The sequence below is a fragment of the Scylla paramamosain genome, chromosome 28 (genome assembly GCF_035594125.1).
Source record: "Scylla paramamosain isolate STU-SP2022 chromosome 28, ASM3559412v1, whole genome shotgun sequence".
NCBI classification, from domain to species: Eukaryota; Metazoa; Arthropoda; class Malacostraca; order Decapoda; family Portunidae; genus Scylla; species Scylla paramamosain.
In genome coordinates this window covers 7796372-7820096 of record NC_087178.1, presented here as the reverse complement: position 1 = coordinate 7820096, position 23725 = coordinate 7796372, and the positions used below count along the sequence as shown (strand labels likewise).

The window sequence follows — 23725 nt, the reverse complement described above, 5'->3', positions numbered from 1 at the left end:
AAGAAGCAGCATAGGAGTGGTAGAGGACACCAACCATCACTCCTGGAAAAGACCAGCCACCACCACGATTAAATCTAGCACGCATGTGTGTGTGATGTGTTTGTGTTCTCTCCTGTTAAATATTTGTTTTCATCTCATAACTTATTCCCTTGGATTTCATACATTAGATGTGTTTGTTATATATGTAGCTGCTCAACATAATTTCAATTAAATGCCTCCAAATAATCTTCAGAGCAGACAGGCATGTTGAGGCAATCAGGAGGCACAGCAGCCCCCACATCCTGATTCAACTTGCACCCTTGAGTCACTCCCAGGCAGCTTCCTCACAACCTGGCAAAGGGCAGGAATTCAAGTAAGATCTGCCCTAATGTTGAGCACCCATGAATATAGTCAGTAAAAATTTCAGTTTATACAAGTTATATGTCATATCATGAGATAAAATAAATCAAAGGAAATAAAAACTACTATTCAAATGGCATAATTAATTCTATGATTGCAATATGATGCTTGGAGATCATATGTACAATGAGCTGATTACAAGATTTCCCTCCTCCTCAATGTGAGAATACAAACTGCATCCCAACAATTTTTCCTCACAAGTTGTATTTTCATACGGCACACAACTATGAAATAAGTACATTTTTCTTGACAAAATTTAATGGAATAATGCTGCACATCTCCTTACTAACAAAATTTACAAGAGTATTCCTTTGTGACACTCTAACACACATACAAGTCACCCTACTTGATGCAGCAAGAGCATGGTTGAGAAATGTAAAAAAAATACCAAATTAAACAAGTAAGTCTCCCCTTCCATAATTCAATAATAAAAACATGAAATTTGGAAATAATTTCAGTTAGCAAGGGTAAAGAGGACTTGTATGAATTGAGCCACCAGTACCAATCTCGAGTGTTATATGCGGTCACCTCTCACAGAAGGCCAGGAGTCATATAAAAAGCTGCACATTTTTCCGATACTTATGTAGTGAATTGACAAAATAATAGATATAGGTGGTTTCTATCTGGAATAACAATTTTCTAAATATTCTGAAATTACAAAACTGGCTAAAAGAGCTGATCTGTTACTTAATAGTGATGCCAATAAAATATGTGAACAGCTATACAGATGAAATGAGAGAGAGAGAGAGAGAGAGAGAGAGAGAGAGAGAGAGAGAGAGAGAGAGAGAGAGAGAGAGAGAGAGAGAGAGAGAGAGAGAGAGAGAGAAACACTGACTCACATACATCATGATTAAGAAGCACCAAAATTAAGTAAATCAGCAGTGATTGGGTAAATATTTTCCACACATTTCATATAAAAGAATCAAAATGTGAATAAACACAGGTCTAGAGTAAACCATGAGAGGCTGAGAGGCAGATGATGAAGAGTCAGTGTTTGAGAAACCCGACAGAGAGAGAGAGAGAGAGAGAGAGAGAGAGAGAGAGAGAGAGAGAGAGAGAGAGAGAGAGAGAGAGAGAGAGAGAGAGAGAGAGAGAGAGAGAGAGAGATGCAAAGATAAAGTGTCCGGACTGTACAGGAGGCCTCTGACAAAGCTCATTACCCTCAAAGGAGTCCCAAGAAACATGTAGTACCTGAACAGATGTATAAATAATAAAAATGAGGGATAGATAGATAGATGGATATGTGGTCAGAAAAATAAGATATATACATGTATAGAAATCAAACTCTGATTATGCCACAAAAATAAATGGCAATTGTGAAATTGATTCAAGATTTTACTGTGATAAAAGCCATATTTAAATTTCACAAGAGGATAATATTATGAACTAAGACAATCGGCAACCACAATGAACATGACAAATGTTATATTGAGGAAGATTAGAATAGTATTCAAGCAACCAAGGATATTTACACTATTAACCATCTTATGTTCAGTATTCATAAATAAAATTGACCAAGAATATAGGTAATGATGCCTAATATAAAATACATGCACTTCCATTATAGATAACAATTACCTAAAAAAATACTTTGCTTCACTTTACTTATTAACAGTAATGATTCCTTTATACAAAAGATGCTATAGCAATAAATAGAGCGTATTCAGTATGCTGGCAGCATATCTGCACACTAACAAGCTCAAGAATTTCTATTTATATGAGCCACTGTATCCCAATCCCAGTAGCAAGTCTTGAGACCCAGCAAACTAGAAGAGAAAACTATCTGTCAACAGAACGGAGAGCCCTGGCCAGGAGCACTGCAAAGGCGGCGATGGCAGCCACACCCAAGCCCACCTTGAGCCAGGTGCTGTGTTCCCCCACCACCACACCCAGCTGCTTCAGATGCCTGCAACATACCACCAAAAAAACTTTAATTACAAGCCACACACCAAAATAAGGATCAATTTGCCTTATAAAATACTAAGATTACTTCTATAAACTTTTCTGAAATGTCACAGGAACCCAATAAAGTAACAGGCAGAAGACAACATTAATGACACACAACATCCTTCTTACACATGTGCTTGCAAATAAAACAAACTAACATGGAATTTACAAGATTTGTAGAGTCCATCCCCATATGGTTGGGAGAGGAACACCATCATTGTATCCCCTGCACATCATAAGGGGCACTTAACATGGGTAGAAAATTTTGTTCCCTCAACAAGACAAGACATGACACTCTCTCATCTACATCCATATAAGAAGCATCTCAGGATGGTATATAGACACACAGACATATGGTATATATTTCATGCTCATATTTTTCAAGGAGAATTTAATTTAATTTTTAAAGAATAAAACTTTGAAAATAAAATGTGTAAGTACATGCAGGCATGCATAATAAATAGTAGCCAAAGAAAACTTATTTGCTATTCATATGAAACAAACAAAAGTAACTGAAATATACTTGCTATTTTCCAGAAAACAGTTTCACTATAGGAATTATTTTATAAAGACAAAATAATTCATAAAACAACTAAATTAGAACTATATAGTAGTTTCTACAAACACATGAAAAGCTGCATCATGCAAAATTTTAACTTTCTGCAAGTATTACAAATAGTGATGCAGCAAGTTTTAAATTGGCTTGAGAATAGCTTGGTTATCAAGAGTAAATTATTTACTGCATTCAAGAACCAAGCCGTCCAAAACCACAGGGCAATTCCTTGCTTAGAACACTTTCACTGAACTGAGTTGCAGTGTTTCTGTGAGCAGATCAGGGACACAGCTAGCACCAATGCTCTCTTTGCATGAAATTACAATATTTGTGTGCAAAAGAGTAACTGTGGAATACTTAGGATTTGCAGAGAAACTGATTCTCAAACTGAGACATCACAAAACTTGATGCACTGCTATAGCAATGTAAGAACTCAAATTCTTTTGTCTATATATAATTTCTCTCTCTCTCTCTCTCTCTCTCTCTCTCTCTCTCTCTCTCTCTCTCTCTCTCTCTCTCTCTCTCTCTCTCTCTCTCACTCCATCAAACCCAAACACTTTAATCTTAATGCCATTAGTGATCTTGCCTTGTCCAAAACCATTGACTTACATCAATAACTGTTATTTACACATTCTTACACATACACTTTTGGTAACTAATGAGTAAAAAATGTATGAAGAAATATGTAAAGAAATGAATTACATAAATAAAAATATGAAATAAAATACAAAAAAAAGCATGCCTTTGTGGAGATAAAAACAGCTATTTACTAGGTTTGCTATTACTCATTAGTAGCAAACAACGCAAAAAACAAAAGAAGCTGCTATAAATCAATGCATAAAAACTGCAGCAATTTTTTTGAAAGAGCAACTCAAAACATTACAATTCTGCAAGAGAGAGAGAGAGAGAGAGAGAGAGAGAGAGAGAGAGAGAGAGAGAGAGAGAGAGAGAGAGAGAGAGAGAGAGAGAGAGAGAGAGAGAGAGAGAGAGAGAGAGAGAGAGAGAGAGAGAGAGAGAGAGAGAGAGAGAGAGAGAGAGAGAGAGAGAGAGAGAGAGAGAGAGAGAGAGAGAGAGAGAGAGAGAGAGAGAGTGTGCGAACCATTTCCATCCCACCTTGCCACGTAAGAAGGGTCTGGCCGCAACAGCAACACGTGCACTAATCGACGAAGGGTGCTGCTGGTGCAGTCATCAGGAGTAAATGTTGAATTGAATACTTCATAAAGACACTACAACAATCCTAGTCTAGTACACTATACAGTGATCAAAAAGATTATTTACTTCATCTGGCAAAGTAATAGGAAACTATTAGGGAGAACGCAGTTTATACAAGACATCCTACCGAAGTACGAGCAATGAAATTACATATATAGATCATGACAGGAATAATAAACATTAAATAGAAAATTAATTACAAGTTGAGTACTTGAAAAAAAATTGCCTTCTACTGCAAAACAAGGCATGCACTGATAACTTAATTGATTTAAGTATGATCCAAAATGGATAAAGCAAATACTAAATAGATAGGAGATAAGATTTCAAGAAATAAAAATTAAGCACCACTATAAACCAAAACATATATTAATAACCATGATACCCTTCACTGTTCCCTCTGCAATTCCACCTCTCATACCACCATGCATACTTTCAGTAAATGTGAAGCTTTTTCCAATATTGTCATTCAACACTATCTTCAAGTTCTCTGAGCATAGCCAGTGAGAGCAACCAAATGTTTGAGAGCCTGATCAAACAAGACAAACAAGGTAACATTAACAATAAGGAGAAATAAACACTTCAGGTTCCACAGTCATCTAAGGAAATGAAGAAAACAATAATAACGAATCTTCTCTTTCCTAACTATTAAATGTTTGCCACACAATAATGTGTATTATTTGTGATGTAAATTTACTCAAATTAATGTTCAGTCTGTAAAGTGAAGATTCATTAATAATATCCAAGATTTTGTTTGCAGCAGACAGAAGGGGCATTCCAGGGAGTGCTTACTTACACTCATACTTCTACACACCACAGCAGTCCTTGACCAGGTGCAAATTATACTACCTATGTAATTTAGCAGTGCATGAAAATACCGCAGTTAGTTACACACCTGCTTCGGTAAAAGAGCATCCAAGCAGCTTGAAACCGACTAGGGAAAGAATAAGGGTTAATACACTTTAGTTAACGGTGGCATGAATGTAAAGTATTAATTGGTGTTTAAAACTATGATTACTGAATTAGATATAGTGTCATTGAATTTGTGAGGAAAAGCCAGTATATCTAACAGTAACACTCTGGCCTTCCCAACTTCCAGAGTATGTTTTTTTTGTACCAAGATAGGAGGTATTTAATTAGTGTAAATGAAGTACACTCACAATCCAGTTCCTAACCCAACCAGGACAAGGCAGAGGTTCAGAAGTGAGACCTTTTTAGACATCACAGGGCAACACACACATACTTGAATACACTCCCAAACCATTTGTCATTTTCACTGTTTTTTTTTTTTTTTTTTTTATGTAGGAGGGATACTGGCCAAGGGCAACAAAAATCTAATAAAAAAAAAATGCCCACTGAAATGCCAGTCCCATAAAAGGGTCAAAGCAGTGGTCAAAAATTGGTGCATAAGTGTCTTGAAACCTCCCTCTTGAAGGAATTCAAGTCATAGGAAGGTGGAAATACAGAAGCAGGCAGGGAGTTCCAGAGTTTACCAGAGAAAGGGATGAATGATTGAGAATACTGGTTAACTCTTGCATTAGAGAGGTGGACAGAATAGGGGTGAGAGAAAGAAGAAAGTCTTGTGCAGCGAGGCCGCGGAAGGAGGGGAGGCATGCAGTTAGCAAGATCAGAAGAGCAGTTGGCATGAAAATAGCGGTAGAAGACAGCTAGATATGCAACATTGCGGCGATGAGAGAGGGGCTGAAGACAGTCAGTTAGTGGAGAGGAGTTGATGAGACGAAAAGCTTTTGATTCCACCCTGTCTAGAAGAGCAGTTTGAGTGGAACCCCCCCAGACATGTGAAGCATACTCCATACATGGACGGATAAGGCCCTTGTACAGAGTTAGCAGTTGGGGGGGTGAGAAAAACTGGCGGAGACGTCTCAGAACACCTAACTTCATAGAAGCTGTTTTAGCTAGAGATGAGATGTGAAGTTTCCAGTTCAGATTATAAGTAAAGGACAGACCGAGGATGTTCAGTGTAGAGGAGGGGGACAGTTGAGTGTCATTGAAGAAGATGGAAAAGTTGTCTGGAAGGTTGTGTTGAGTTGATAGATGGAGGAATTGAGTTTTTGAGGCATTGAACAATACCAAGTTTGCTCTGCCCCAATCAGAAATTTTAGAAAGATCAGAAGTCAGGCGTTCTGTGGCTTCCCTGCGTGATATGTTTACTTCCTGAAGGGTTGGACATCTATGAAAAGACGTGGAAAAGTGCAGGGTGGTATCATCAGCATAGGAGTGGATAGGACAAGAAGTTTGGTTTAGAAGATCATTAATGAATAATAAGAAGAGAGTGGGTGACAGGACAGAACCCTGAGGAACACCACTGTTAATAGATTTAGGAGAAGAACAGTGACCGTCTACCACAGCAGCAATAGAACGTTCAGAAAGGAAACTTGAGATGAAGTTACAGAGAGAAGGATAGAAACCGTAGGAGGGTAGTTTGGAAATCAAAGCTTTGTGCCAGACTCTATCAAAGGCTTTTGACATGTCCAAGGCAACAGCAAAAGTTTCACCAAAGTCTCTAAAAGAGGATGACCAAGACTCAGTAAGGAAAGCCAGAAGATCACCAGTAGAGCGGCCTTGACGGAACCCATACTGGCGATCAGATAGAAGGTTGTGAAGTGATAGATGTTTAAGAATTTTCCTGTTGAGGATAGATTCAAAAACTTTAGATAAGCAGAAAATTAAAGCAATAGGACGGTAGTTTGAGGGATTAGAGCGGTCACCCTTTTTAGGAACAGGTTGAATGTAGGCAAACTTCCAGCAAGAAGGAAAGGTAGATGTTGACAGACAGAGCTGAAAGAGTTTGACTAGGCAAGGTGCAAGCACGGAGGCACAGTTTCGGAGAACAATAGGAGGGACCTCATCAGGTCCATAAGCCTTCCGAGGGTTTAGGCCAGCGAGGGCATGGAAAACATCATTGTGAAGAATTTTAATACGTGGCATGAAGTAGTCAGAGGGTGGAGGAGAGGGAGGAACAAGCCCAGAATCATCCAAAGTAGAGTTTTTAGCAAAGGTTTGAGCAAAGAGTTCAGCTTTAGAAATAGATGTGATAGCAGTGGTGCCATCTGGTTGAAGTAGAGGAGGGAAAGAAGAAGAAGCAAAGTTATTGGAGATATTTTTGGCTAGATGCCAGAAATCACGAGGAGAGTTAGATCTTGAAAGTTTTTGACATTTTCTGTTAATGAAGGAGTTTTTGGCTAGTTGGAGAACAGACTTGGCATGGTTCCGGGCAGAAATATAAAGTGCATGAGATTCTGGTGATGGAAGGCTTAAGTACCTTTTGTGGGCCACCTCTCTATCATGTATAGCACGAGAACAAGCTGTGTTAAACCAAGGTTTAGAAGGTTTAGGACGAGAAAAAGAGTGAGGAATGTACGCCTCCATGCCAGACACTATCACCTCTGTTATGCGCTCAGCACACAAAGACGGGTCTCTGACACGGAAGCAGTAGTCATTCTAAGGAAAATCAACAAAATACCTCCTCAGGTCCCCCTAACTAGCAGAGGCAAAACGCCAGAGGCACCTTCGCTTAGGGGGATCCTGAGGAGGGATTGGAGTGATAGGACAAGATAAAGATATGAGATTGTGATCGGAGGAGCCCAACGGAGAAGAAAGGCTGACAGCATAAGCAGAAGGATTAGAGGTCAGGAAAAGGTCAAGAATGTTGGGCGTATCTCCAAGACGGTCAGGAATACGAGTAGGGTGTTGCACCAATTGCTCTAGGTCATGAAGGATAGCAAAGTTGTAGGCTAGTTCACCAGGATGGTCAGTGAAAGGAGAGGAAAGCCAAAGCTGGTGGTGAACATTGAAGTCTCCAAGAATGGAGATCTCTGCAAAAGGGAAGAGGGTCAGAATGTGCTCCACTTTGGAAGTTAAGTAGTCAAAGAATTTCTTATAGTCAGAGGAGTTAGGAGAGAGGTATACAGCACAGATAAATTTAGTATGAGAGTGACTCTGTAGTCATAGCCAGATGGTGGAAAACTCGGAAGATTCAAGAGCGTGGGCACGAGAGCAGGTTAAGTCATTGCGCACATAAACGCAGCATCCAGCTTTGGATCGAAAATGAGGATAGAGAAAGTAGGAGGGAACAGAAAAGGGGCTACTGTCAGTTGCCTCAGACACCTGAGTTTCAGTGAGGAAAAGAAGATGAGGTTTAGAAGAGGAGAGGTGGTGTTCTACAGATTGAAAATTAGATCTTAGACCGCGAATGTTGCAGAAGTTAATGAAGAAAAAGTTGAGGGGGGTGTCAAGACACTTAGGGTCGTCGACGGAAAGGCAGTCCGACCTGGGGACATTTATGGTCCCCTCCCCAGATGGGGACTCCGAGGCTGGTGTAGGAGTCACCATGATTTTAAAATTTTTGAGTGAAGGGTGTGTGTGTTATTAGGTGCTTGTAGTTTTGTGTGGAGGAAGAGAGTTGTCTTTAGAGGGCAGGCTGTGACTGACCCCTTGTGTTGTGAGACACAAAGGGAAACGTTCAGTGAGGTCACAGCTGGGTTTAATGATTAGTTCACAGCACCCCCTGAACAGTGCTTTAGACCTCACTGGGAGTAATTATCGTGTGGACTGAATCATGTTGTAATATTTCTGAATATTATGACATGAAGTCCACACTGAAGCTGACAAGCAGTTCAGGAGTGTGTTTGAACATGTGTGTATTGCCCTGTGATAGCCAGTGTGCTCTCCATCTAGAAAGCCCCCACCTCTGAATTTCCACCTCGTTCTGGGTGGGTTATGAACTGTGAAATGCTAGTGTACCAAGAAAGCAAGTTAGCCAAGTTAGTAAGTTGATAAGTAGATAAGCAAGTAACCTTCCCTCCATATGGTGTATAGCAACACCAAAGACACCAAAAAGACACAAACAAAACTTTCAAAAGCCTTACAAAAAAACAACATACAGCAGATAAGACTTATACACACAGCCACCTTTCACTGATGTTCACACAACTATTAGTTCACCATTATCTCCTAACCATTCACCAAAATTTTGATCACGAGACCTACAACGACAAGTAAAACTACCCCACTTTGAGATCCTCGGAAATATTGACAATCTTTTGTAGAATTCTTTCAGTTACACAGTTCTGACTGGAGGAGTGATGGAAGTATGGCTTTCACAGTTTCACATACTTGTGGTAAACAATATTGATATTACTTAATTATAACTAAGATGAAGTATATGTGAAATCTCAAATAGACAAATTGTGAAAATTTACAACACAGGTATGAAAAGCAAACATTGACTTACGGGTAAGCTGCCATTGTTGCTAGCTTGGTGTATATATCTCTCTTGGGTTGGGACACAGAGGAGAATGGATGTGGAGGAGGAATTTTGTGCTTATGACAGAAGGAAGTAGGCTGCAGGATGTAATCTTGACGCACAGCAGACATGTCTCCCTTGTTGGCTACAAATAACACTGGTATTGAAGTTTCACTGAAGTATTTCTGAAAAGAAACAAAACAATATAAAAGCTTGCAATATACAATGACCAGGTGATCAAGAATGATTATTCAAATAAACATGAACAAGAAAACAATACCCATGCCAATTCATTACCTGTTATTACAAATTTTATTAGATGAGACTTACCAGATATATTCTTGCAACATATTCAAAAGACTTAGGATTTGAGACATCATACACTAGGCAGGCTACATCACACTGGACTTCACTGGGCATCAGAGCATCAGTAATATTGTGGACGTCTATATCATGCAGAACTAGGTATTTTTCTTGACCATAAACCTGAAGTGTACTTATGGTATGCCTTGACAGTCTGTCATTGGGAATATCTTGAGCTTCCTGAAAATTAATCATTTGATAAATCCAACACATCACAATGGTAAGAATTTATCAAGTCACACAGATATCAATGCTGTGATTCAGTCATTTAAGTTGCAAGACATCAAATTCATGTGTTTCACCATATAATCATACAAACAATAGTGGACCTTACCTCTAATGGCCTGCCAAGGAGGCCCTGACAGAATGTGGTCTTGCCTGCATCCTGTGGTCCAATAACATGGCACTGGTACACATTCCTCATTGTCTGCTTCTTCTGGAGATCAATTCGTTTCTCCCGTGTTACTAATAAAATTAATTATGTAAAATATTAGATTTTCAAGATTTAAAATTATCATAATATATAAGATTAGAGTTAAATCACAAAATGAAAGTACTCAAATGTCAATATACTATCTATTCTTTTCAGGACAAGTGAGTGTTATGTTGGATGGAAACTGGTGATCTCTGGGTCAAGTCCTACAGACAAATACCTGTAATGGCTGAGAGCTGACTGTCATCTCCAGATCCACAGTAGCCAAGATATGCAAAATACTCTAATGTCCTTTGAATGTCTAATAGTGTCCATAGGGTCCACTGTGCTAAGAAGCCTTGTAATGTAATCCACCCCTAGAATACATGAAATACATAATTAGTTACATAGATTCTATCCTGAGTTTTCATAATGTTCAAAGAATATCTCTTAGTTCAAATAATATAAAAAAATCATACATATCAGGGAATACAATGACTCCTAACTCTCTTAACATACCTTCTCATTAGTGTGTACTGAGTTGAGCACATCTGGCCCCCATGGCATTACTGGGCATGTTGAGAATAGATCAATCAGCTCCTGTGGGCTCAAGGCGTTGTCTTTATCCCGATCGTACTTTTCAAAGAGACTCATAAGGAAGGAATAGCCAGCATGATTGAGCTCTGTGCTGCAGCCTGGTGGCACTCGCAAGCTGGTGGAGAGGACATGAACCTTCATTACCAGTATTCTTGTTGCAGAAATTATTTTACATGGATGGATTGTTCAGTGGGTTATGAAGGAAACAAGTTGCTGATGATGAGGTTTCAAATATATATGTGTGTCTATATCACCTGAGGCAAAATGAATACAGACTTGTCAGAGCTGTGTGATGTTCAGTATTTGTATTTCATTAATTCCTATTTCAACTATGTGTGTTCTTTGGGTATTAATGTTAAAAGAGAAATGCTAAATATGATAAATAATATACCTTTCTACTCAAAGGATATAAACAAGAATAGACAGAACCACACTCATAACACGTCAACTTTCTTACGAGGGAAAGAGGTAGTCCTTGGAAAGTTGGAGATTGTCGTTGTAGCCAAACTTTCTCAGCACAGTCCAGGTGGTCTCATGGCGTCCACGCTGAATGAAGAGTCGGTGAAGGAAGAGGAAGCCCCGTAAAGTTAGACAATCTTCATGAACACCATCAGAGACGTTCCTCCTCACTACAGTCTTCAGTTCCTCCAGTGCCTGAAAAGGGAGAGTGTCTTAGCTTCACTTGTCTGTAAAATGCTTCTTTGCTTTAGACTTAATATAATGTGTAGATAATAATTTTATCTGTTGTTTAAGCCTGATGATGATGAAACACAGATTCCCCAAAACATAGCAATGAAGATGTATTTCCCAACTCTGTTCTTGATCTTCATTCCAAAACCATTCTTTCCACACTTGAGATCTGAAGCACTGGAGGGGGAATGTTTTGCTAGATTACAGCAGCTACTTCTCCAACTAGTACTCTCCATAAGAGATTGAAGTAGTGCCCACTTACCTGAGGGTTGAGTGGAGCGTTGAAGCATCGCCGCTGGAAGGCATTCAGCTCCTGGTCATTCAGGAGGCCGTCATTATCTAAGTCACAGATCTGCAATAAAAAGATCAGTGTCATGTTCCTGTCACTTGTTTGCAATCAGTCATACCCACAACCATTCCTTAAGCATTTGTAATTTTAATTCTCTCTGTATTATATTGTAGTATCACATGTGGCTTCCTTTTCAAGTGTATGACTCTTAAGCATCCCAAGACTTTGAAATGCTTCCCACTTAAAGGGAAGATTAGCCAAAATGTCATATACATAAAACCTTATGACTTGTAAAATGTTAACTTACTTTGAATATCCTGATCAAAGCTTTCTTGCACTTCTCTGTGAGCTGAAATAGAAACACATTAGATATGGTAACAAAACTCTTAACATCCAAATATTTGGCAAAAGTTACCTTTATATTTATTTCTGCAGTGTGATATGTAAACAGTTTATATCGGATCACTTTTAGATTTCCCCACACGACAGCAGTATAAGAGCACTCACATCCCTCTCCTCCAGGACATACAAGGGAGCCGTTGGGTGAAGGACAGCTTTCTGCGCATAGTAAAACATCTCAGATATGTTCTTGAGGGTTCTGGCGGAGCACTGTAATAGTCACATCTTGTTGTTAGGAAAATGCAACATCACATGTAAAAATATCAGTCCAATTTTTCTAAAACTGTAAAAATTTTACGTAAATTTTTTTTTTCAATGTCTAGTAGCCTAAAGGACGCAGAAATACCAGTGTTTTATGTTGATGCATTCAGTTAGTTGTAAGAATGAATACAATTTGATACACTCACCTCAACACATGTCTCAATCTCTGGATACTCCATCATGGTTTGCAAGACAATCTAAAAGGAAGATTACATACACTATTTAATCTAGACTGAAGTACACAATGACAGTAATTAGACATATCAAACTATACTTCATTTAACATTTTTGAACTTACTCTTCACCTATGCTACTTCATTCCCATGTCACCATCACCTTTCCTTGATAACCATTTAGGAATTCACTTCTGAGTATCTCCCCATAAGTCTTGATGCACAGTAAAGGCAGTACTGTAATGAACTGCTCTGTCCAAACCCAAAACTTCTTATGACTATGGCCTGTATTCTTAAACATTCTTTTCTCTCACCACAATTATTTTCAAAGGCCAGAAAGATGATAAGCCAGGTTCTCAAACACATTTTCCAGTTAATAATGTAGAAATCATGTTAATCTGTCACTAGAACCATAAAAACACCCTTAAAAATCCATGTCACTTTAACTAAAGCCTTCTGAAATTAGTGGAGGAGCACGCAGAAGTATTTCAGAAAATGGCCCCACAACTCACCTCCATGGTTGAGTAATCCACCAAATCCACCTTGTTCCCCACCAAGATGATGGGCGTGTGGTGGTGCTGGCCCAAAGTGGATCTGATGAGGGGCAGCCAGTGACCTGTGACCCGATCCAGCGTGTCTTCATCCTCCACACTGTACACCACACAGATCACGTCCGAACGGTTCACCTCTGCCCGCAGCTGGTCCACACTTTGCTCACGCTCTGCCAAGGGATGATGTGATGACTTGCTTGATCTTGCTTTGGTTTAAACACTCTCCACTCTAAACTTCTAAAGTGTATTCAAGTACTATGAAAGTAACCAACATATTATGATTAACACAATGAAGGGATAAGCAGTGAAATTAATGAATTGAATGAATCTAAATTTAACCAACCGTAGCCCTCAGCTGAAGAAACTAATGTTCCAAGAAAACCATATTAAAGGTCGCACAAGATTGAATACAATTTTTTATTATTGGAAAGGAAATAAACCAAAAAAGTATCTCCTGCATTCTTCTACAACAGAGCCTCAACAGATGCTATCTCATGATTGTCTACATCCATCAACATTCAAATGTCAGCTGTAAGTATGTCTTCTTTGAGATTCTTAAATGAATATCTTATCTTATACTCCCACAAAGATTCTTAGGCACACATCCATCTCCTACCTGAGTAATCAACGATATGTGTTGGAACTTTCTCTGGCGTCACATCTGGAGGAATTGTTATCTCTTCAGCTCGGGGAGGAACTTGCTCAGGGAATTCTTCAGAGACGAGGGAGAGAATAAGTGAGGTCTTGCCTACACCTTGATCCCCTAAGAGGAGGATTCTTACACCTCGTCTGTGACTTCCCCCCATCTTTTCTGAAAGCAAATGAAAATATTGAAAATACCTATGTAATCTCTAAATATCAAATACTTACAGCGAGTTTTCACTTTAAAGTAGCAGTATATTATCGATAGTGTATCACAGTAGTTATCTTGGGGGTCAATCCTCAGTAGTCTTCCCTGAAAATCTATCCAACTCCTGTCCACTTTCCTCCATTTAAATCATGTGCATGACACATCTCTTGTTTGTTTCAAATAGGAGTTAACCCACAAAAGGATTATCTGTAATAATTCTCCCAAAACCAGAACAAGAAAGATTTAGGATAGATATAAGAGTGAAAAGGAGAAGGGAAGAGAAAAAGATAGTCAATCAAGATTTAGGATAGATATAAGAGTGAAAAGGAGAAGGGAAGAGAAAAAGATAGTCAATCAAGATTTAGGATAGATATAAGAGTGAAAAGGAGAAGGGAAGAGAAAAAGATAGTCAATCAGACAAGACCATGTCAGGAGGTTAAGTTTAGTTTCATTAGGTTAGGTTCAGGTAAGATTAGGTTTCATTAGGTTCTGTTAAGTTTAGTTATGTTAGATAAGGTTTAATTAAAATTGGTTGAATTTGGTTTAACATCCAACAGTCCTGTGGCATGAGACCAGTGGAACATTCTGTAGTGAGTGATCAGAGCACAGCAACACAATATTGTGTGTCTTTTTGTGGACGAAAATATCTTTCTTTTGGCAGAATTGGGTGTTTTGCATTTATTGATTACTTTTATTTATTTTTTGCAAATCGTTACTTTTCAGAAGTGGGCATAACATAATAAAATACTGATTTGAGGAGGAAATGGGTAGGAGATTAATTTAAAACTCAATGAAATCTGCCAGAAAATATTATCATCCACCAACTTGGAAAAGGCAAGAAATTCAAGTCTTACTCAACAAGACTACTCAAATACAGTGACGTCATGTTGTCATTAGCAGTCCAAGAGATATGCCCACTTGACTGTCTCAGGAGAAGTGGTAAGTCTAATCTGCTTAAGAGCTCTCTTGTAAAGCTCAACTGACCTTCCAGTCAACTTACATACTTATGACCCTGAAAAAGAGGCATTCTTTCACCCTTGCTACTCCTCTTCATGAATGCAAATACACACAAATAACTCTGTGGCATGAAAAACACAAATAAAATACAAGGAACAAGCTGTCAGTCACCAAGGCGGGCACACACACACTCACACAACCTGGCATCAACTCCCGTGCATGGCTAACCATCACCACATCAATCATGAAGCAGTGCTAGTCATTAGGAGTGGCAGGTGTGGCGGGGTGACGGTTCCTGGACAAGACGCCGGGTGCCAGTCCTCTCACCTCCCTGGCACTCGGCCTTCCTCGGTGCCACACTCACCAGGGCTCCGTCTCGTCCCTGCTCCGCCCCCTCACACTCTACAGACAGACGTTCCTCCACCAGGCACCATACATACCTCGTAGTCATGCAGAATATACTGGTAGCCCTGATGGTCCTCGGCAGGTAAACAACGCTCTCTCAAATCAGCTGATAGCAGAAGCAAAACGTCGATATTCCCACAATGCCCCGCCGGTGACACGCGAGCCTGGCCGAGCGTCCCTTTCGTTTTCTCTCTCTCTCTCTCTCTCTCTTGATTCTTCCTCTCATCTTCCTCCACCAGCATCTTCTTATCTTTTCATTCCTCATCGGTCGTCCAATGTTCAAGGTCACAAAGTCATGCTGTGTTAAGAAGGAATACATCTGTATCCAAGTAATATTTCAGAATAACCATGTGGAGAATCTTGATAATTCCTCCATTACTGGCATTTTTTAGGACATGTGTGCTGTTAGTAGAATATTAATTGTGTTGATTCGCTATTTTGCATACATAAGGTGACGTGAGAACACACACACACACACACACACACACACACACATACACACACACTATCTTAGACGAATTGTGAGGAAACTTGGTTGTCACTGTTCTTTTCTCATGCAGTATCACATGTCTGAGAGAGAGAGAGAGAGAGAGAGAGAGAGAGAGAGAGAGAGAGAGAGAGAGAGAGAGAGAGAGAGGATAAATATCGATATATGGAGACACTTTCACCAATATACAGTAGATGCATCATTTGCAGTTAATTTGCTGAGTGTTTTAAGTGTTCCGCCTTAGATCAGCCAACATGGAGTCACACAACACGAATGGAATCGGACGTGAGCTCAGTGAGTTAATGAAATTTCCTTTTGAGTTGCCCTTCTTATGTGTGTCAATATGCATTCTTCCACTGATAGGTAGACATTGATTCTGAGTGTGTGGGTTGCATGGTCTGTGTTGCTTCAGCTGGGGTATGACAGGCTGTTGGTATGTATTAAGGTTTCTCAGGTTATTATTATGTTAATGGCAAATCTACAGCAAAAAAAAAAAAAAAAAAAAAAAAAGCTGGGGATTTTAGAAGTAACTTTAGCCTACTAATTTTGAGACGAACTAAATATACTTATTTCAAATTGTGATCTACATAATGAGAGAATCAGCTGTGAAGCTAATGAAGTTAATGAATCTAAACCTTAACTGATCTGACCTAGCGTAGATGTAAACGGTACAGTTATTTCAACATTATCGACACACTGTAAATTAATCCTGAAGGGAAACATGAAGAGTTGTACCACCCTGGAAATGCTGACGAATGCTGACGGACACAGTGAGGAAGGGAAGTGGAGAGTCATGATTACAGTAGTCATATAGAAGGGAGGCTTTCTGCTACATGCTGTAAATCTGCTGAGAGGAACTATGAAGCGCTGAACCATCCTGGAAATGCTGACGAATGGTGACAGACACATCGAGGAAGGGATATGGAGAGTCATGGTTAAAGTAGCCGTGTGGAGGGATGATTTCCTGTGATTGCTTGCATAGTGGCTTTACGGGTCATATTTGGCAGATGCTCCTTGTTATTGAGCGAGGATTAGGGTCTGAGGATTGAGTTTAGGGCACAGTCGCTCTTACTGCGCATAGGGTTTCATGTTAAGTAACATGACTGAACTTTTTTACTTCTGATTGTAAGGGAATGATAATGTAAGGCACATACATAGTAAGTCGCGTAATATCGTCGTTCCCCAGAGCTTTCTTTCCTCAAGAGATCGCTACATCCTTGCCTGTTTTAACAATGAGGTTTGATAATCCATAAAATTTAACTGCCGATGGAAAAAAAAAAAAAACTCCTTTCATGGATGGTTTCAGATTAAAATGTCTTTTAAGTGTCCATCCTGGTGTCATCTGTTCTTTCAATTATACTCACCTACAAACCTCCTTGTTTTTCCTTTTCCCCGGTACGGCGCATCAGGCTGTTCCTAGTACAAACCTAGCTTTCTACATTTCTTTCCCTTGTCCAGCCACCAGTGTCATATGCCTACAAATAATTATGCCTATATTACTTGCTGTATCCGGGATCAGAAAATAAATATGGTTAATTGTTTATTTTCCAGAGTGAGTGGCTGAAGACGAGCCATGATATTTAACTTCTTGGGTGACTGTAATGCGAGTCAAGGAGAAGGAAAGGAAAGGGCGACGGTGAGTGAAGTGACATTCTTTAAATTATTTCTTTCACGCGTTTACTGAAACACACGATGAGATGTTTCAGCATTCAATGGAAAGAAAGAGTAAGAGGGAGAAGAACCAGCTTGTATGTACAGTCAAGACAGTGTGTGTGTGTGTGTTTGTGTGTGTGTGTGTGTGTGTGTGTGTGTGTGTGTGATACGGCATAATTCTCTCTCTCTCTCTCTCTCTCTCTCTCTCTCTCTCTCTCTCTCTCTCTCTCTCTCTCTCTCTCTCTCTCTCTCTCTCTCTCCATTTTTATGTTGCGAAGTGTTTGGGAAGCTTTGCACGTCTGTTTTGAATTTCTTCCTTCAAGCTTGACTTTCGACTCTTTACACTTGCAACATTACATGATGTTGTCACCAGTGACAGGTCGTCAAATGTTTGTTTCACATTTTGTTTAGCAGCTACCGTCGTGTTCATATCAAAGAACATTGGTTGGCAGTGTGTGGTTTCAGTATGAAGCTGTGTCTAGTTCGTGTTTATGTAAGGCTGCGTCATCTTGAAGGAAAAGTCAAAATGATCCCGCAAGAGATGAAAGCTTGGGACTGTCCATTGTTCAGGGATTTTTTTTTTACCTACTAATGCTTTGTATGCCTTGATGCTTATTTACGATGGAAGCATCTCTCTCTCTCTCTCTCTCTCTCTCTCTCTCTCTCTCTCTCTCTCTCTCTCTCTCTCTCTCTCTCTGGCAGGGGTTCTTGTCATAACGTAACCACGCATTGTACACACGCTGCGGTGTGCGTTAAGTCAAGCCTGAAGGTCGAGTGTGGCGGAAATCATTGTGCAGAGGAAGGGGTCCCAGTTTGTGACAAGTGTTGAGCGGCAATGAAGTAAGCGTGTTTACTGCAAGAAATTCACATCCGGTGCCTCTTCCCCCCCTCCCCACCACCCTCCACAGGTGTGAAATGGGCAATACCCCCTTGGGATGTACAGTCGGTGCAAGCATGTGATTAAAAGAAAGCGTGTTATATTTTCCCCGAGGCTGAGGGAGGGTGGAGAGAAGAGCCCCGAGACCTCCTTGGTGTGCTAGCCTGCTGGCCTGACCGCATGAGTAACGGGCTGGCCGTGTGTGACGTGTTCCATGGTGCACGTGCCCTCACCAAATATTTATGTGGTGGGAAGAGTTTGCAATGTGGTGATGTAAATATACGACCCGCGACCCGAGGCAGCAAGCAGCGCACCCTCATTTACCGTCGCGGTGCTTGGATACACTCGACGCTCCATGGGAAAACATTCTCGGAGTGAGCCAGAGGTGTTGCCTGATAATGTTGTCTTGTTATTTCTGAAATTCCCCGTTGAAGTTGCTTTTATTTACATCTCAGCAGGCGAAGTGTTCTGTCTCTGTAACGCGGCGTTGTGTTGCATCAACACTCCGCTGATCAGTGGACGAGAATCAGATGTTTGTGTCATCATCACTTTTTTTTTTTTTTTTATGTAAGAAAGACACTGGCCAAGGGCAACAAAAATCAATAAAAAAAATGCCCACTGAAATGCCAGTCCCGTAAAAGGGTCAAGGCAGTGGTCAAAAATTGGTGGATAAGTATCTTGAAACCTCCCTCTTGAAGGAATTCAAGTCATAGGAAGGTGGAAATACAGAAGCAGGCAGGCAGTTCCAGAGTTTACCAGAGAAAGGGATGAATGATTGAGAATACTGGTTAACTCTTGCGTTAGAGAGGTGGACAGAATAGGGGTGAGAGAAAGAAGAAAGTCTTGTGCAGAGAGGCCGCGGAAGGAGGGGAGGCATGCAGTTAGCAAGATCAGAAGAGCAGTTAGCATGAAAATAGCGGTAGAAGACAGATAGATATGCAACATTGCGGCGGTGAGAGAGAGGCTGAAGACAGTCAGTTAGTGGAGAGGAGTTGATGAGACGAAAAGCTTTTGATTCCACCCTGTCTAGAAGAGCAGCATGAGTGGAACCCCCCCAGACATGTGAAGCATACTCCATACATGGACGGATAAGGCCCTTGTACAGAGTTAGCAGCTGGTGGGGTGAGAAAAACTGGCGGAGACGTCTCAGAACACCTCACTTCATAGAAGCTGTTTTAGCTAGAGATGAGATGTGAAGTTTCCAGTTCAGATTATAAGTAAAGGACAGACCGAGGATGTTCAGTGTAGAAGAGGGGGACAGGTGAGTGTCATTGAAGAAGAGGGGATAGTTGTCTGAAAGGTTGTGTCGAGTTGATAGATGGAGGAATTGAGTTTTTGAGGCATTGAACAATACCAAGTTTGCTCTGTCCCAATCAGAAATTTTAGAAAGATCAGAAGTCAGGCGTTCTGTGGCTTCCCTGCGTGATATGTTTACTTCCTGAAGGGTTGGACGTCTATGAAAAAACGTGGAAAAGTGCAGGGTGGTATCATCAGCGTAGGAGTGGATAGGACAAGAAGTTTGGTTTAGAAGATCATTAATGAATAATAAGAAGAGAGTTGGTGACAGGACAGAACCCTGAGGAACACCACTGTTAATAGATTTAGGAGAAGAACAGTGACCGTCTACCACAGCAGCAATAGAACGGTCAGAAAGGAAACTTGAGATTAAGTTACAGAGAGAAGGATAGAAACCGTAGGAGGGTAGTTTGGAAATCAAAGCTTTGTGCCAGACTCTATCAAAAGCTTTTGATATGTCCAAGGCAACAGCAAAAGTTTCACCAAAATCTCTAAAAGAGGATGACCAAGACTCAGTAAGGAAAGCCAGAAGATCACCAGTAGAGCGGCCTTGACGGAACCCATACTGGCGATTAGATAGAAGGTTGTGAAGTGATAGATGTTTAAGAATCTTCCTGTTGAGGATAAACTCAAAAACTTTAGATAGGCAGGAAATTAAAGCAATAGGACGGTAGTTTGAGGGATTAGAACGGTCACCCTTTTTAGGAACAGGTTGAATGTAGGCAAACTTCCAGCAAGAAGGAAAGGTAGATGTTGACAAACAGAGCTGAAAGAGTTTGACTAGGCAAGGTGCAAGCACGGAGGCACAGTTTTGGAGAACAATAGGAGGGACCCCATCAGGTCCATAAGCCTTCCGAGGGTTTAGGCCAGCGAGGGCATGGAAAACATCATTGCGAAGAATTTTAATACGTGGCATGAAGTAGTCAGAGGGTGGAGGGGAGGGAGGAATAAGCCCAGAATCGTCCATGGTAGAGTTTTTAGCAAAGGTTTGAGCAAAGAGTTCAGCTTTAGAAATATATGTGAAAGCAGTGGTGCCATCTGGTTGAAGTAGAGGAGGGAAAGAAGAAGAAGCAAAGTTATTGGAGATATTTTTGGCTAGATGCCAGAAATCACGAGGGGAGTTAGATCTTGAAAGGTTTTGACATTTTCTGTTAATGAAGGAGTTTTTGGCTAGTTAGAGAACAGACTTGGCATGGTTCCGGGCAGAAATATAAAGTGCATGAGATTCTGGTGATGGAAGGCTTAAGTACCTTTTGTGGGCCACCTCTCTATCATGTATAGCACGAGAACAAGCTGTGTTAAACCAAAGTTTAGAAGCTTTAGGACGAGAAAAAGAGTGAGGAATGTACGCCTCCATGCCAGACACTATCACCTCTGTTATGCGCTCAGCACACAAACACGGGTCTCTGACACGGAAGCAGTAGTCATTCCAAGGAAAATCAGCAAAATACCTCCTCAGGTCCCCCCCAACTGGCAGAGGTAAAACGCCAGAGGCACCTTCGCTTAGGGGGATCCTGAGGAGGCATTGGAGTGATAGGACAAGATAAAGATATGAGATTGTGATCGGAGGAGCCCAACGGAGAAGAAAGGGTGACAGCATAAGCAGAAGGATTAGAGGTCAGGAAAAGGTCAAGAATGTTGGGCGTATCTCCAAGACGGTCAGGAATGCGAGTAGGGTGTTGCACCAATTGCTCTAGGTCATGGAGGATAGCAAAGTTGTATGCTAGTTCACCAGGATGGTCAGTGAAGGGAGAGGAAAGCCAAAGCTGGTGGTGAACATTGAAATCTCCAAGAATGGAGATCTCTGCAAAAGGGAAGAGGGTCAGAATGTGCTCCACTTTGGAAGTTAAGTAGTCAAAGAATTTCTTATAGTCAGAGGAGTTAGGAGAGAGGTATACAGCACAGATAAATTTAGTATGAGAGTGACTCTGTAGTCGTAGCCAGATGGTGGAAAACTCGGAAGATTCAAGAGCGTGGGCACGAGAGCAGGTTAAGTCATTGCGCACATAAACGCAGCATCCAGCTTTGGATCGAAAATGAGGATAGAGAAAGTAGGAGGGCACAGAAAAGGGGCTACTGTCAGTTGCCTTAGACACCTGAGTTTCAGTGAGGAAAAGAAAATGAGGTTTAGAAGAGGAGAGGTGGTGTTCTACAGATTGAAAATTAGATCTTAGACTGTGAATATTGCAGAAGTTAATGAAGAAAAAGTTGAGGGGGGTGTCAAGACACTTAGGGTCGTCGACAGAAAGGCAGTCCGACCTGGAGACATTTATGGTCCCCTCCCCAGATGGGGACTCCGAGGCTGGTGTAGGAGTCGCCATGATGATTTTAAATTTTTTGAGTGAAGGGTGTTGGTGTTATTAGGTGCTTGTAGTTTTGTGTGGAGGAAGAGAGTTGTCTTTAGAGGGCAGGCTGTGACTGCCCCCTTGTGTTGTGAGACACAAAGGGAAACGTTCAGTGAGGTCACAGCTGGGTTTAATGATAAGTTCACAGCACCCCCTGAACAGTGCTTTAGACCTCACTGGGAGGCAAGGCTCTCTCCCTTGCCTATTTTTTTTATTATTTTTTTTTTAATCGTAGCTAATACTGCAAGGCGTTCCGTTACAGTGTTGCATCATTAGTAGCACTGTATGCCTCACTGCCGCACCCGGTCCACATTCCCATGTCTCTTCCTTTTCTTTTCTCTTTCCTCTGTAGGAGTCGACCATTGTCTTAAGTTTTATATGATATCAGATTAACTAGTAGTTTCCTTCACAATTATACCTCCGTCTAGTGTAGTCTTAGAGTGGAGCATCACGCCGGTCCAAAATTCTGAGTAGATAGATATTATAAGTACACACACACACACACACACACACACACACACACACACACACACACTTACCTGACCAATACAACAACTGATTTAAGCCTTTTACTGCGACACGAAACAATTAGCAGCACTAGAAGGAATTCGTGAAGTCTTTATAAGCATCTGCTAGAAAGTTAGCAATGAAAAAATAAATTTTACTATTTCTTCCCCGTTCAGAGATTGGATGTGACTGTAGAACAAGTAAAGATGACCAAGAGTGATTGGTAATTACTGAAAGGTGTACCAAGTGGCAGGCAAAGGGATAAACACCAATTATACGGCTTTACACACACACACACACACACACACACACACACACAGAGGGCAGTGAGACGGGTTGGGAGTGCAGTGTTACCACTGTACCACAACACCATACCACGGTATTCTTGGCACCACACCCCACCCAGCCCCGCCCCTCCGAGTCCCACCCCGCCTCGCCGCGGTTAATGTAGCAATTTCCCATCTACCTCCGTCAATATTTACGGTAATGTTCTGGGTTTTCCAGGTGTTTTCAGGTTTCTAGACTCTGTGATGTGTAGGAGGAGGAGGAGGAGGAGGAGGAGGAGGAGGAGGAGGAGGAGGTGATGGTGGAGGAGAGAGGAAGAGTATGAGGGGGAGGGAAGAGGAGGAGTAGGAGCGGAGGAGAGGATAAAAAAAAAATGTTTCGGCGTCACATCATTTTTTTTTTTATTAATAGAGCTGGCATTGTTTTGATATCTAATTCATAATTAGAAATGTATAACAAGTTATAATCTGTAATGGAATCTAGTCTAGCTGTGTTTTTATTTCTCGGAAAAACAACTAATTCGTCTTTTCATTTATTCTCACTTTTTTCTTATTAAGATACCTGGGGTTGTTTTGGTATTTAATCTAAGACTTAAAAAATATAAGAAACGTATACCAAGTAATAACATTCAATAAAAATCTAGTCTAACAGTACATATTTTCAAATTTAACATAATTCCGTTGTTGGATTTGAAAGAAAATATTTTCTTTATATGACGAGAGATTTGTGTTTTCTTTATTTATCTGGAAAGTAATTTTTTTTTTATTCAGAATATGTAATAGAATCTAGTCTGACTGTGTCTTCTTTCTCGAAATAATTATTTTTTTTCTTTTTTTTTGGTGCCGTTTGTAAAAGTTACAGATTGTTTTTCGGATTTTTATTCAGTATTAGTCAGATTTGAAATGTTTCGGTATTAACGGTATTAATTAAAGTTTATGGCAAGTCAGATAATGT

At 40.5% G+C, this 23725-nt stretch overlaps 1 protein-coding gene across 6 annotated transcripts in view; it reads right to left on the bottom strand.

Annotated features, from left to right (window-relative positions):
- Positions 1–467: 467 nt before the first annotated feature.
- Positions 468–23725, bottom strand: part of LOC135114847 (mitochondrial Rho GTPase-like) — a 35345-nt gene continuing 12087 nt past the window's right edge. The window contains exons 2-17 of one of the 6 annotated variants that reach the window (XM_064030985.1): positions 15357–15619; positions 13726–13920; positions 13071–13279; positions 12532–12582; positions 12233–12334; positions 12033–12074; positions 11699–11788; positions 11204–11400; positions 10669–10861; positions 10391–10526; positions 10072–10202; positions 9705–9917; positions 9363–9559; positions 5004–5042; positions 4013–4072; positions 468–2305 (exon numbers count right to left, since the gene is read on the bottom strand). In XM_064030985.1, the coding sequence (XP_063887055.1) occupies positions 2179–2305; positions 4013–4072; positions 5004–5042; positions 9363–9559; positions 9705–9917; positions 10072–10202; positions 10391–10526; positions 10669–10861; positions 11204–11400; positions 11699–11788; positions 12033–12074; positions 12233–12334; positions 12532–12582; positions 13071–13279; positions 13726–13915 (1977 nt within the window). In that variant the 5' untranslated portion in view covers positions 13916–13920; positions 15357–15619 and the 3' untranslated portion in view covers positions 468–2178. Of the gene's footprint in view, positions 2306–4012; positions 4073–5003; positions 5043–9362; positions 9560–9704; positions 9918–10071; positions 10203–10390; positions 10527–10668; positions 10862–11203; positions 11401–11698; positions 11789–12032; positions 12075–12232; positions 12335–12531; positions 12583–13070; positions 13280–13725; positions 13921–15116; positions 15269–15356; positions 15620–23725 lie in introns of those variants that run through there. The other 5 variants (XM_064030986.1, XM_064030983.1, XM_064030987.1 and 2 more) reach the window with 5 other exon arrangements.